The 14325-nt window shown below is 37.7% G+C and overlaps 1 protein-coding gene across 1 annotated transcript; it reads right to left on the minus strand.

The window, feature by feature from the left end:
• Nucleotides 1-7951: 7951 nt before the first annotated feature.
• Nucleotides 7952-12185, minus strand: HESX1 (HESX homeobox 1). Its single transcript, XM_021534262.3, has 5 exons — nt 12170-12185; nt 9683-9934; nt 9369-9574; nt 8966-9067; nt 7952-8050 (listed from the first exon to the last, which is right to left on the minus strand). Exons 2-5 carry the CDS (start codon nt 9894-9896, stop codon nt 7952-7954), a joined length of 621 nt encoding a protein of 206 aa, XP_021389937.1. The 5' UTR covers nt 9897-9934; nt 12170-12185.
• Nucleotides 12186-14325: the final 2140 nt, after the last annotated feature.

A 14325-nucleotide genomic window follows, 5' to 3' on the forward strand; every position in this document is an offset into this window, starting at 1 on the left:
TTCACATGAAGATAATCAAGGAAGTTCTCTAAGATTATTCAACTTAGTGATTTGCCACCAAGCACACTCCTCCCTGCTCCAAAAGCACACCAAAGTGCTCACCCTGTGGCCACATGTTTCTGAGGGAGCAGGGCAGGACTGCATCTTTCAGCAGCACTCTTCTGTTACACTGGATTAGGTGTAACATGAAACTGCACTTTTAAAGAAGACTAGATTTATGATGCAAAGAAAATTAAAAATTGAATGGATGAGTCATTTTTCAGTAAAAATTCTGTTGAACTGAAATTATTCTGAACCAACTGCTGTATCGCCAAAGTTATCTATGTTTTATTATTTAACAAGTGAATAATTTGTAATGTTCAATTTTAAAATAATGTATTTCTGCAATACAGAAATGTTATCTCAAACAGCTATTAAAATGCAAACCAAGATCCTCACAATGCAGTTTGAATAAATGCCAGAAATTATAATGAAGTAATGTCTTTACAAAAGTTTCCAGTTCCAGTTCTACTCTCAACCCCTTCTTATTGCAGCACAATGCTTCCCATGCAGACTGCCTGTCATTTTCCTTCTGCAGGGAAATACGGGGGAGGGAGGTGGGCTGGGAGAACAACCCTAACCTGATTTAATAGTCTATTGTGCAATTCAACTGCATCCTGTGGCAATGTCTGCAAAATTAATCCTAGCACACTAAGGGACCCCTCACTGAGCATAACCTGCCTTAAACCCTTTCCCATTTAACTGAGGGAGAGCTATTTGCTCAAGCACGTTAGGATGACATCATTTGTTATTTGAGGCCAAAAGCTAAGGGTAATTAAGGCTAAAGAAAATGTTCTGAATTTTTTTGCAATTAAAATGCATAGAGACACTTGTAACAGATACCACTGCAGAACAATAGAAACATAACTGGAAGAATTAAAAAAAGTCTGTGCAACCAATGTGGAAGAAGATTGGAAAGCCCTTTTTCAATAGCACATCATTCTACTCCCACAAAGGGAAGTATACAAACAAAATAAAAGGCTGGAAGCATATGGAAATTTCTTTTTTGCTGTTGTTGTTTATATGACAAATATTCCCTAAAATATTCCAGTGTAATTTTAGAACACTTTATAACAGATTTATGAAAGAACACACAGTAATTCTACATGACTGGGCTAAAAAAAACAGAGGAAGGGCCCTATTAGGAATGACAATTGTTGCTGGCAGCTCTACCTCTCCAACAAACAAACTCATGGTTCTTTTTCTCTACAGTCCAGCATATTATTTTAAAACACAAATTTGAAGCAGTTGGATATCAGGATTGAGTTAGCTGCTTATTTTTGGAAAGAGTAAGAGATATATGCAGATAATAACAGACTGAAATGCAGTGAACAAGATTTGTTAAAACTGCATGGAAAATTAAAGCCTGTTAATATGGTAAATTACAATAGATTAATATTATTTCTTTCTAATTAGATTATAATACTAGCAACCATCAGTCCTCCTAAACCATAAATTGTGATAAAACTAACTGCCCAGGATTGTATGTTTACAGAGGAAAGAAGGAAAAAACTGGATCAGATTTTTAAACAAAAACATCCCCAAGGAAAGATTTTCCATGTAACCAATTTAAATTTTACAGAAGTCTCAGCATTCTAAGGGCAGTGCTGATGCCTCCTGAGAATGCTTCCCTCTGACTTCCTTTCTCTGCCAAAATGAATTAGAGCAAACTACAGGAATATTGTCAGATAGCCACATCCCATAGCACACAATGAGATGCTGCTCTGAAGTTAGAGAATCCTATAAATATTTGATTCATGACAGATGGATACTATCATTTTTTTTTTATATTTTGCTTTGGCTGAATGCTTTGAAAAGCAATAAGATTGATTAAGAAGTGCACAGTATTTAAACATCACAAAGTAATTTCTTATCCTTCTAATGTGTTGAAACAATGAAAACTGAAAATCTGGTGGCAATAAGTTTTTTGCCTGGCAAATATTTGCATTGACAACACTGTATTTATTATCACAGAATTATATTAGTAGATATTGTACAAGAAGTCATTCTAAGTTTTACACCATGAGTGGAGTTATTCTAGAACTTCAGGATAAGTTGTCAAAAGCTTTCACAGAATCATTTAGCTTAGAAAAGACTCCTAAGACTGAGTCCAACCTTTGACCACTCTGAAGCAGACCATTGCACTCAATCCAGTGTTTTTTTGAGCATGTCCAGGGATGGCAATTCCAGCATCACCCTGGGCAGCCTGTCCCGATGTTTAACAACCCTTTCTGTGGAGAAATTCTTCCTGAGAATTCCTCTCTGGAATGGGAAAATATTCTCCTACCATACACTGACAATGCTGGGCAGTCTTACAGACACAGAGTCACAGCAGCAGCTGAAATTCATTTAAAGGCAAGATTTTAAAAGGTTGGCTGTTCAGAGTATCAAAAATATTAAGCACCCACCCATCACTAAGTTCTGTTCAATACTGAGCACTCAGAGCTTTGTAAAATCAGGCCTTGTACGTGTGCAGAACATAAATTCGGTCACAAATACAGTGTAATTGGAAGGATCAGTCAATCCCCTGCGGGCATCCCGTGCCCAGGGCCCCGCTGCAGAGGGCGAATTAAATCCCCACAACACGTGGGGCTGTCATTACTAAATCCAGCCTCTAGAGGACAGAAGCAGCCCAGCACTTTTCTAGGCAGTTCAAATACAAACTAAAACCGTTTCAAAATTTTTGACTTTAAAGCCTGTCTTTATATGGAAAAGCCAAATAAACAGACAGCAATTTTTAATGCAGAATAGTTTATCTGCTGTCTTCTTAATTTTCTTAATATGGCATCATTCATAGAAACTGAATCCTAAGATATTTTCTAGTACTACTATGATCCATACAATAAAACTCTAAAGATTAAAAGTATGAAATCTATCAATAAAATACATTTTTTTTATTTTATAAAACATAATTTGGTCATACAGACAAGAGAATTCCCCAGAATCTAGGAATTGCGGCACTTAAAACCTTAGAGTAGTAAAATGTCATGGAATGGTAAAATAAAAACTCAGTTCTAAGAGAGCAAGAAAGGATCACAGAAAAAGAAAGTACAATAATTGAGTTGATGCAAGGTTGTGGATTTACTTTAAAGGTCACAATGAGATAACGAGTTTGAAATGTTTTTGAGAAACGAGTTTGCAATTTAAAAATTGCAAAGTCCCAAAATTTCATAGTGATTAATAACAAGACTAATGACATAGATAATTTTTAATGAAGGGGACTATCTTATACCACCTGCCTATTTCTGTCCTTTTACCTCCAAATTGCACAAGATTAAGGAAAAGAGTGTTCTCAGGCCATCCTAGTGTCAGAGGAAAACCTGGCTTAGGAGCTCAGAGAAAAGAATCCTCAAGCATAAATGCAGAAAGAAGGAATACTGACTACTCTTTCAGTCTAGGTGTTGTATCAATTTTACTGGTCACACATACACATTCTTACAACATCCCCAGCCAGATGACCCTGTTTGAAATTTAATATCAAAAGCACAACTTGCACCTGTGTGATTCCACAACATACTCTGCTCAAGATGCTGGGCTTCACACCCATTGACACACAACATTGATCAAAACACACTTGCAAAATCTATCCTTTCACTGCTTTTTTTGTGCTCTTTTTTCCTTTTATTTTTAAAGCACAAGCAATGCAGTACTTATTCTGCCACTCTAATACCAGCCCCACAGCACATCCATGTGATCAAATATAAAACATACCCAGGTGTATGAAAGTCATTGGCAATCACACCCAGCTACATGAAAGCCCATATATCCCTAAGTAGTTTTGATCATGGTCTTTTCTCCTTGCTTAAAAAAGTGTCCTGCAAAAAAAAAAAACCACAGGTATTAAAAGAAATACAATTTAACCTCAACAAGTACATGATTAATTTTCCAATTTGCTAGTTAATCTAGGAAAGCAAAATTTCAGTGGTAACACTGGGCCATGCAAGGCAACACTTCACTTTCCTGGGATTGTCCTGAAAATGCTGCTGGCCACCAGTATCAACTTTGGGTGCTCAAAATGACAGACTGGTTTCTATATTTTCTGTGTAGCCCTTTCCCCTCATGTCACACAAGCCCAGGCACTATTCCCCCACAAAGGAATCTAGAACTGAAGGCTGTTCAGCAGCCCTGGATTCCTCTCCCTCACCAACAGCCCTGTTTGCCCACTGTGACCACAAGAGCTCCCTCTTTGAAGCAATCAGGTGGGATCCTTATGCCCCCCAAGAGGTTGAACAGCCTCAGCTTCTTCTCATATGATTATTCTACTGTTTTTCTACTTTTTCATTATCAAATAGATATATATTATAAATAGCTCATATAAAATAACAGAATGTGATTTTGATTCAAGATTAATCCATTAAACAAATAACAGGACATGAAATAATAATTCAGATAAATCACTATAGCTCCGAAGTATTTTTAAAAATAAAATACCTTATATTTCCCATCCAATTATGTAAGTCCTTTAAAATAAAGGGATAAAGATCATCAATCTAACAATTAATATGGAAATTAAATCAATCTAAGGAATAAAAGAGTTGTTTTACAACCAGTTGCTAGGAAGCTTTGATTTTATGCTTGTTAGCTAAATGTGAGAGCTGATCTCAGTTGTTTAAGATAAAATTATTTTCATGTTAGATAAACTGAAGGCATTTGCAAATTATTTTACACTGCTTTTATACAAGGCTTCTGTTAAAATCCAGTCACATAAAAAATGCTGGATTATTTTTAAAGTCACATTTCCTTCTACTAACACTTTGAGTATCATGTTAATCTTCTTACATACAACTATAGAACTCACAAGTTTCATCTTTTCAGAACTATTTCCAATACAAAACTTTTAACAAGTAGAAAAATGTAGTTGCATCCACACAAACCAGAAAAAAATCATTACTTGTAGTTTGCTGGTGTGCTGGCTAGTTGTGCTGTAAGCAAAGACTTGACAAACTAAATAATTGCAAATTAAAAGTGTTAAATGACAATTTAATCATTGCTGTTTCAACCCAGGTTTCGATGCTACATTGAAGCTTTAAACTATGCTTTTATGTATGCTTCAAGCAACATTACAACAGAACTTTGGGAACATTGGCTCTTTGGTATAAATTACTATGAATTTGCTTTTAGACCATAGGCATAGCTCAGCTTTTTTGGACAACACTGGGCTTTGCTGAAATTTGTAGTTAGAAAAAATTTAATATGGAGACAGTAATTAAGAGAAGAACATCAATTTAAAACAAATTACTATGCAGCCCAGCATCCCAGTTAGGATCACAGGTACTGGACCAATCTCAGAAAAACTCTACTAGAATATTTAGGCCCCACTACAGTCAGAGGCAGAGGCCCAGTACCAACCTGACAGAGCCTAAATTGTACTCATGGCTGTTGACACGACAGCTTGAGTGAGAGGTTGCTTTGCTAGAACAGTTTTTCACCATCATAGTTAATGTATCAGCTTATCACAAGGGTCAAATGATCACTGGAGCCAAAGCAAGGCAACATGGCTGGAAGCAAAGGCTGTGGCTTCATGAGCTTAAGCCAGAACTAGAACAAAAAACAATGAAACTTTCCATGTTCTGAAGGGCAGAGAGACAAACAGAAACACTGCAGGGCAAAGCATGCAAAACTGGAGCAGGGCTGAATTCCAGCAGCCAGGGTGGCCTCTGCTGACAGCCTCCCCCACTGCTGCTCCTGCTCAGGAAACAACTGTCACACACATTGCCAGGGGAGCCCTGCATACTGCCACGACAAGAAAAAGACCCTGCCAAGTCCAGACTAATACTTTCCAAGGTGGAAAAAAAAATCCAGCTGTATTTGAGAAAGTGATGGGCACAATTTAAACCCAAACTGGCCAAAGTAGATTTAATCTAAAGTGAGAGGCTCTTTTTTGACTTGCTGATCCCTTTACTATGGGAAAAACAAGCTAAGCCAAATCAAGGAAATAATGTAACTCTGCTTTTAAATTCTTTCCCCCTTAGCACTGTGTGGGACACTCCTAGTACCTCACACTAAAGATCCTGCTGGTAACATTTGCTAATGGAGAGCAGGATACCAGGGCTGGTGCTATTATTATTCTGCTACTACTCTACTGCTTCTCTTAAATTGCTTTGTCAGACTTCCGTCACTTGAGACAAGTTCCATTATAGCAGACTTTAGGTGTATTTAGGTATTTGCCAGATAATAGAGTAAGGTTCTTAAGCAATCAATCTGTACAGATTAGTCTAATCTGTTGCTGCTGGAAACTTTGTTTCCAGAAGCAAAGTAGACAATAGTTTCAGATTACCTGCAATAAGGTTAAGCTATGGGCAATATACGTTTTGAGGTGTGAAGAAAAACAAAATAAAAGAATGCATTCCCAATATTGTCTTTGCCTTTACCAGATCAGGCAGGTATCTGAATGGAGATTTCAATAAAAACTTTTCCTAATGGATCTGGCTCAATTTAAATTGCTTTACTTGTGGTTCTCTTAAGTATTTTGGAATGCAGGATACAACAGAATTCAGTTAGGAATGCTATTTCCCAAATCAAATAAAGCACAAAAAAAAAAGTTTCAATATTAAAATAAGATTTCCAGGAGCAAGGCCAAACAATTCAAGATTTTTAGGATTCTGCATAAAAGTGAAGGCAATGAGCCAATGAAGATAAAAACACAGAGGGCCAATATCTGTCACCCAGTTCTAAAGTAATATAAATGTTTTTTATTTAATCTCTTATAGTAGCTCAAACTACAATTCAAAATACTAAGTAAGGACTGTCAGATCATCCCTCCCTTTAGCTTTTCCTAGTATGAGACTACATAAAATGATTTTTTCTATCATCCTATTTTATCAACTTGCCTTTCATCCTATTGGACAACAGTTATGGATACAAGCATGAAGAAGGAAGAGCAATACTCTGTGAGATAATGTAGAATTTATGTCTGGCAAGAAACACAGCCTGGAGTCTCACTGAAGGTCACCAGCACATGAGGCAAGTGCTTAGATCTCTGCTGAACAAAGAGCAGCACAAACCTGTACTTAAAATATTTCCCTACATTGTGCCCACGAAGAAAGACTCAAGGTTGTTGTTTTTTGGTTTTTTTTTTCATATATGATTCTCCTTGACTTCAAGTTCAATATCAAATATGAGGATAATTAACTTTCATGTACTGTTTGATAAAAATGAATTCAACATCCTAAAATTAATGGCAATGATCTGGATATCTGGTCTGGCCCCACTGGTCTGATCCCATGAAATGCTACATTCTGTCATTAAAAGATAATAGGGCAACTTCCATAACTGGAACAGTTATACTGACAAGAGAAGAGATAACCAAGTTAGAGAATTAAATTGCCAAATAACCCAAATTAATTAAAATTACATAAAAAGATTATAATTGTCAGCTTCTTTTAACTGAGCAATTGTTAAAACTTAAGTCAGTTGAATATTAGTCCTTCCATTGGAGACACTTTTTTCTAAAAATTATCTCTTTATGAAAACTATAGTATTCTTTATAAATAAACTATTTAAACTGCAATGCAACAAACTGATTTCAGATTTTATGCAAAATCTATTTTGCATACAGTTTATTTCAGACTTGAAACAGACTTCTAAAACCATAAAGCTTGTCAAGTCATTTGCTGTAATTCATAGTAGCTGAAATTCTTGAGCAACCTAGGGTTTGCACTGTTTTAAACAGCAAAAATATCTCAACATCTCTGAAAATACTTACTCAAATATATATATATAGAAGTTCACTTTTTCCACAAAAACTAGATTAGAATAATATTTCAAGTATTTACAGTTTATTTGAATGAAAATTATAATAAACTTTCATATCTGGTCATAAAATCATAATTACTATATCATTACTTCATACAGGTTATGAATAATTCTTCATTTTCTGTAGCAGTACTGTAACAGCAAGCCATCCTTCCTTCTACTCTAGCAGGCTGGAGGTGAAAGTATTTTTCACCATTAGAAACTGAGATTCTCTGTGTGATCTTTTCAGCTTTGCACGGCGGTTCTGAAACCAGATCTAAAATGGAAAGAGAAGGGATGCTTTTCAGAAACACAACAGTGGAAGCAGAGTAATATTTGAAACTTAAAATTATTCACACAGTATGACAATATTTTGTGTGACAACAGCAGTTTGCAAGTTCAATATAAATTTAAAATCTACAGATGACAGCATGTCATCTGCTACCTGTAATTTTATCACCACAGACAAAGAAAATAATATCCCCAGGTTAACTGGAAAGTGAGATCAGCTTCACTGTAATTAATAAAAAACCTGGTATTAAATTCAGTGACAGAATCAGATCCTGGAAGATCCTGAACATCTGGAATTCACACATGTCTTATGGTGCTATTTCTTCAGCTGCTTAACGATTTGCAGCATCAAGTTTCTCATCAATCCCAATATAATATTTGCAACAAAAGCCTGATAAACAACAGAGTGAAGCCCAAATTCTAACGTATACAGCATGCTTCTTACCACATTGAATTACCTGGAAATCAATAATTAACATCCCTGAATAGATTTTGCTTTTGGCCAGGTAAGGACATAGGTTCAAGCACTGGTTTAACACATCTATGCTCTGCTGGCAGTCTCACAAATTATGTCCATACCCATTTCAAATTTATTTTTCAAATATGGTAACAAGCAAAGCATAAAAATTATTTTAAGGAAATTATCAAGTTCTGCACATAATAACTAGAGAATAACAGAGCAGATATTGTGGAAATATTATAGTGCTATGGAAGGCTTTAGATCTCAGAAGGAATTCAAAGGTTTCCATTTCTCAAATCATTGAAGGCATGTTTCATGTTATATTGGTTTAAATTGAGATTATTAACATTCTCATTACTGCTGTCAAACTACTTACATATAGTAGTACAGAGAGTACATATAGCTGGAATTACAGGAAAGTTCAAATATATATTTAATTACCTGGATCCTGTCTTCATCTAAATCTAATTTGCGAGCTAATTCTTCTCTAATATCAATGCCAGGGTAGGAGTTCATTTGAAAAACATTTTCCAAGACTTCAATCTGAGGAGATTAAAATACACTTGTTGAATAGTTAATACTATGTTCATAGGAGTAATACATAAAACAAAATAACAACTTAGTTTTCTCAACAGGAGAGGTCTGATCAGTGTTTGCACAATTCTGATTCCAGGCATAAACACAGATCTGCTGAAATTAGCAACATTCCTGTTAATTTACACTAGTTCCTGATTACATTTCTCTCTGTAGAGGTACATCACACTGATCAGCTGTTAGAGGTTTCTTCCAACATTTTACTAAACTACATTGTTCCTCATTTGTTAAATGCTAAGAAAAGCCCTACCTGGTTTCTGGTGAATGCAGTTCTTGGTCTTCTACCCCTGTACCAGCTCAATTCTCGTTTGAAAGACAGCCTTTCAGTAACTGAAAAATATTTTTCACATTTCAAAACGTTTTCCTCTTGCACTGGATCCCTTCTAGCATGAAATAATGGATTTTCATAGCAAACAACAGGGATTTGCAGATGAGGATTACTGTCATCACCTAAAACTAGAAAGAACAAGAAAAGGAGAGCTTCAATTTACTGGTCTGTAGTAGAAACATGCCAGTATTTTTGAAGGGTAAAAGCTTAAGGGGTTACAAAACAGACTGACTTACCCAAGCTGGTGCATGCATCCATCCAGGGTCTGTGAGGTTTCCCAGCTGGAATGCCATCTTTTTTCTGCTCCAGTCCCAATATACTCTCGATTGAAAAGGAGCAGTGTGTGGTTTTACTCTCTCCCAATCCGGGCACCTTGTGCAGGTCCGGAGAGGCCGCCGTGGTGGCAGCACACAGCGAGGGACCGGCCATGCCTTCGCCCTCAGCCAGCATAGCAGGAGTACTGTACTTGCATTTCTCCACAAGTCCTCCTTATAGCCATGTTGACAAGGGGGTTGGATTTGTAACGTCATTAATTAAAATCTTTTATTAGAAAGTTTTAGCATGTCAATGAAAACTCTCCCACCAAGAGGCACGAGGAGTTAATTGTTTATTTGTTTGCAAGTAATTAGCAACTAATGGTGACACTAGGGGGGCCACCAAGGGGGACAAAGAGTGTTATCTCTCCTAACCAGAGCATCGACTTCACTTTCTCAAAAGAAGCTGTGCACAAATATAGTACTTCTCTTTTATTTGAAATCATTAATGTATAAAATCAGTTTTTTAAAAAACTTTATACTCTAATGGACTCCACTTACCTAAGCATAGAAGCATGATAGGAAACCAGTCAAGTAATAAGTAATCTTATTTAAGTGAATTTCCTTCCAAGGAAATTTAAAAAATAATCTCTTAATGCTATTAGGGTAATCCCGATGAAAATGCCTCTGTTTTTTCATATGCATATGTAATGGTGAACGTGGTCAATAAAACAACAATAGCTTTTGGCATAAGGCACTGTGCAGTGGGTTGGCAGTGTTGTCAAAGCTCAGTGTAATTGCCTTCCAAGTGCCTGGATTAGTTAATAGGAACAGTTGCACCAACTATTTTAAATAATTCATGCATTCATTTTTCTTATTAAAATAACTTTGTTGCAGCCTTTTTGAAACATAGCAGATATGAAATTTCCTGATAATTCTTCACTACATAAAGGCAAAGTTTCAAGTAATAGAAGTAGTACACTCAAATTTACAGGTTTAGAAGCATGCTTTTTCTCATTGATGTCTCTCCCTTCTTGTAGGTTTATAGCAAACAGAAGCATATTTAAATCGTACGGAGCCAACACTTAAAATCATAAAAACAATTATGAGTAATGGGAAGAAAGGAGATAAAGTCTTTGCAATGAAATCTGACAGAATTCTGATTTCATCCATTATAATAAAATACAGACTATAACATTTTTATATTCAAGCTCAACTGTCAGTCACACAGCAGTTTACATCACATGCTCTAAACCAGCTTTTGGTTCAGGACAAGAAAAGGAGGAATTTCTGTAGAGACACTATAAAATCAAGATTTGTCCAAAAGTAACAGGCAAAAATGAAAACAATATTTTTATTTTGGGAGGAAAAGTAACCCCACCTTCTGGCCTGACTTTGTGTTGTGCAGGAAGATTGTTGTCAAACTGAACTATTAAAAGAGTGACAACTCCAGAAGTGATCTTACCAAGGACACTTCTCACACATATCAATGGATCTTGAAGCAGCATGCATCCGCCTGCAATCTTCGCTTGCAAGATGAGCTCCAGTCACCATTTATGGACCTTAAGCCTTCTCTTGGAAACTGTATTTCATTGTTTGGCCCATTAGTATTGACCAATACTACCTTGCAACCCATTTGAAATTACCTATAGACTTTAACTAAATACCTTGGTAGGGGTAATTAGAGCAACACAGCAAACATTAAGTTGGGAATCCTAAGTAATCAATAATAGGAAAACGCACTGCTCCTTTGGATATGCAAATCCAATCCTCTTACAGCATCACATACTTGATGAGGCAGGAAACTAATCTCCCTTTCAGACTCTGCACCACTGTTTTTCACCCAGGGACAGTGGAGTTCATCTCTTTAGGAGAAGGAGTCTCGTTCTCCAGAGATGGGAAGCCTCCACCAGCTGTTTACTCCAGCTGAGGAAACCACACCAGTGCTCTTGGGGTTTTGGTCTGAAGGCCCAGTTCTTACTCTTGCTGCTTTTTGCTCTTCTCACCACTGCTACTGCACTGCTGGGTCACCTTTCCCTAGAGCTTGGGCAACATTTTCAGATTTTTAAAAGGGTATAAATGGTATATATTATCTTTCTTGATTACTTATCACACTCCAAAAATTCACTTTTCACCTCACCTTTCCCACAACCTCTTTACCCAGTATTTCACCACCTCAGAAGTCATGCTGCAATAAAGCTCTTTTTCAAATATGTTTTTAACACAAATAACAAGTATTATTTTCAAAGCCAACTTCAGAATTCCCAAGTTTTTTTAAAGCAAGAATACCTCAAAACAGTACACCAATTTTCACAAAACAAAGCAGTTAGCTATTTCTTGAAGTAAAAGCTACTTTGACACAGGAAGATTAAGTGAATGCAGCTAAATTCAAGGTTAATCCAAGGTTGCCACTAGCAAAAGTATAAGAAAGTGTGTTAAAAAGTGGGAAACGTTGCAAATAAAACCTACCTTATCCACAGAGCTACTTTCACCCTCCAGCAGAGGCAAAATGTTCTCCCCATAATGGCACACCTCTGGAATCCTCTGAAGACATGTTCACTGCTCTTCTCTCTGTTGACAAAGTGCCAAGTATTAATTCTCCATATTTTTAAGGCTTCTTAGAAGATATTTTGCAGAAAAAACAACAACAACAAAATATAACAACCAAAAACCAACAACTGCCCAAAAAAATCCCCAAACCAAACAAAAAACCCAACTCCACAAATCAAAAAGCCCAAACAATAAAAAACCCCACTCACACTAACAAAAGGTCTACAATGCTGAAAACGGTGTAACACTAAAACAACAATTAGAGGATGCAGAGGGATTCTTCAACTCATTACTCTTACATTTGTTGCAGTCAAATTTGTAGCTCAAGTAAAACTCTTGGATGCCACTCACAGCTGTAAATACACAAAGCGAACTAAACCAAACCCACTTAAAGTTACTACCTCCTGAATTCCACTGGGAAAATGATCTTACAGTACAAAACAAAGTAATTTCTTATTGCTGTAAAGACTGCTGTAAAGCTTGGTCACAAATTAACTGTCTCAAAACCAGAAAGCACAAATATATATACATCATGATATGTTAATGTCCATGACAGGACTTAGTCTGTTAAACACCTTGTAAGATAACACTGAATTATTACCCTTATTGACAGGGAAAGGGAGAGGTGCTGTGACTTGCTTCAGTCAGGTGAGTCACCAGCTGAGCTGGTAAATTAATTGACTGAACAGTATTGGAAATTTCTTTACTACTCCCTACAGGGAAAAACAAAGAACACAACAGCAAAAAAAAAAACAAAACAAAAAAACAACCAAAAACAAAACCACCCACCACCCCCTAAAAAACCCAAACCAACAAACAAACAAAAGCCACCTCAAAAATCTTTGTTTGCAATTTAACACACCCGTCCTGTCCTTTATCTGCTTTTAATGGTAAATCATAACCTGATACAACATAAAGAATGGTCTCATAGCAAGACTGCACCACAATAATTGATCATTTGCTCTGCTGAATGAATATACTTAATATGCTTTCTAATCTGGTCTTCACTAAATTCACCTGGCCCCAAAAAGGCAAAACCAGCAAGGGAATAGCCTTTTTTTTTTTTTTTTTTTTTTTTTTTTCTCCCGCCAGATAAGAACTATCATCAAGTCTACCAGGTCTTGCTCTCTAAAACTACCTGAAAAGGAGGTTGTAGCCAGATAGGGATCATTCTTTTCTCCCAGGTCCAAGAAGGGACGGGACCAGAGGAAACAGCCTCAAGTTGTGCCAGGAAATGTTTAGACTGGATATTGGGAACAGTTTCTCCATGGGCAGGGTGGCACTGAAAATCACCACTCCTGAAGTGTCCAGATGTGAGGATGTGGCACAGGCACGTGGTTTAGTGGTGAACACGGGCTCCTGGATTAAGGGTTGGACTCAATGATCTCAGGTCTTTTCTAACCTTAAGGATTCTACAATTCGAAGTAATTTCAGAGCTGAACCAGTTCCCAAGTCCAACCAATGATCTGTTTTGATTACAGTGAGCCCTCACAGTAGTTTTATGCATTTAAAATTTGCCACCAACCTATGGCACCACAACTATTCAGTCTAAGAGAGCAGAGATACTATTTTCTAACATCTAATCAGAATCTCTCCTGTCTCAGCTTAAGGCCTCTTGGCGTCTCACTGCAAGCACAGTAGAAGAGGATGGCGTCCACTTGGGGCCCATCCACATGGCGGGGATAAGAGGAGACTTGCCAAAAGGGGTGCTCCAAACAACATGGCAAGAGTGCCAAAGACGCTCCAGAACGGCAGGGACCCAACAGCGCTCCCTTGCTGTGGAGCGGCCCTCCAGGTAACTGTCTGTGGGAAGACGCCAGCAGCCCCCGGAGCACAGACAGGGCTGGGAGGACGCTTTGCTCGGCAGGCAGGACTTTAGTCCCGGCAGCCACCTCAGCGGAGGCGAGCCCCGACAGCCCCGGCCTGAGGGGCAGCGCGAGCGCCTCGCCCCCGCGCCTGCGCGCGAACGGGCAGGCTCGCCAGCCAATGGGGAAGCCGGGCGGGCCAACGGGGAAGCTGGGCGGGCCAATGGGGAAGCGGGACGCGCGGGGGGCGGGACGTCCGGCGCGCGGCGC

This window comes from Lonchura striata, chromosome 12 (assembly GCF_046129695.1).
Source record: "Lonchura striata isolate bLonStr1 chromosome 12, bLonStr1.mat, whole genome shotgun sequence".
Taxonomy (NCBI): Eukaryota; Metazoa; Chordata; class Aves; order Passeriformes; family Estrildidae; genus Lonchura; species Lonchura striata.

Bases quoted from the DNA above. Each gene is read 5' to 3' on its own strand.
- HESX1 (XM_021534262.3), bottom strand. From the start codon at position 9,896: ATGCTGGCTGAGGGCGAAGGCATGGCCGGTCCCTCGCTGTGTGCTGCC. The intron at 9,575-9,682 runs GTAAGTCAGTCT...TGTTCTTTCTAG, and splicing joins GGATGCATGCACCAGCTTGG to TTTTAGGTGATGACAGTAAT. The intron at 9,068-9,368 runs GTAGGGCTTTTC...TAATCTCCTCAG, and splicing joins CTGCATTCACCAGAAACCAG to ATTGAAGTCTTGGAAAATGT.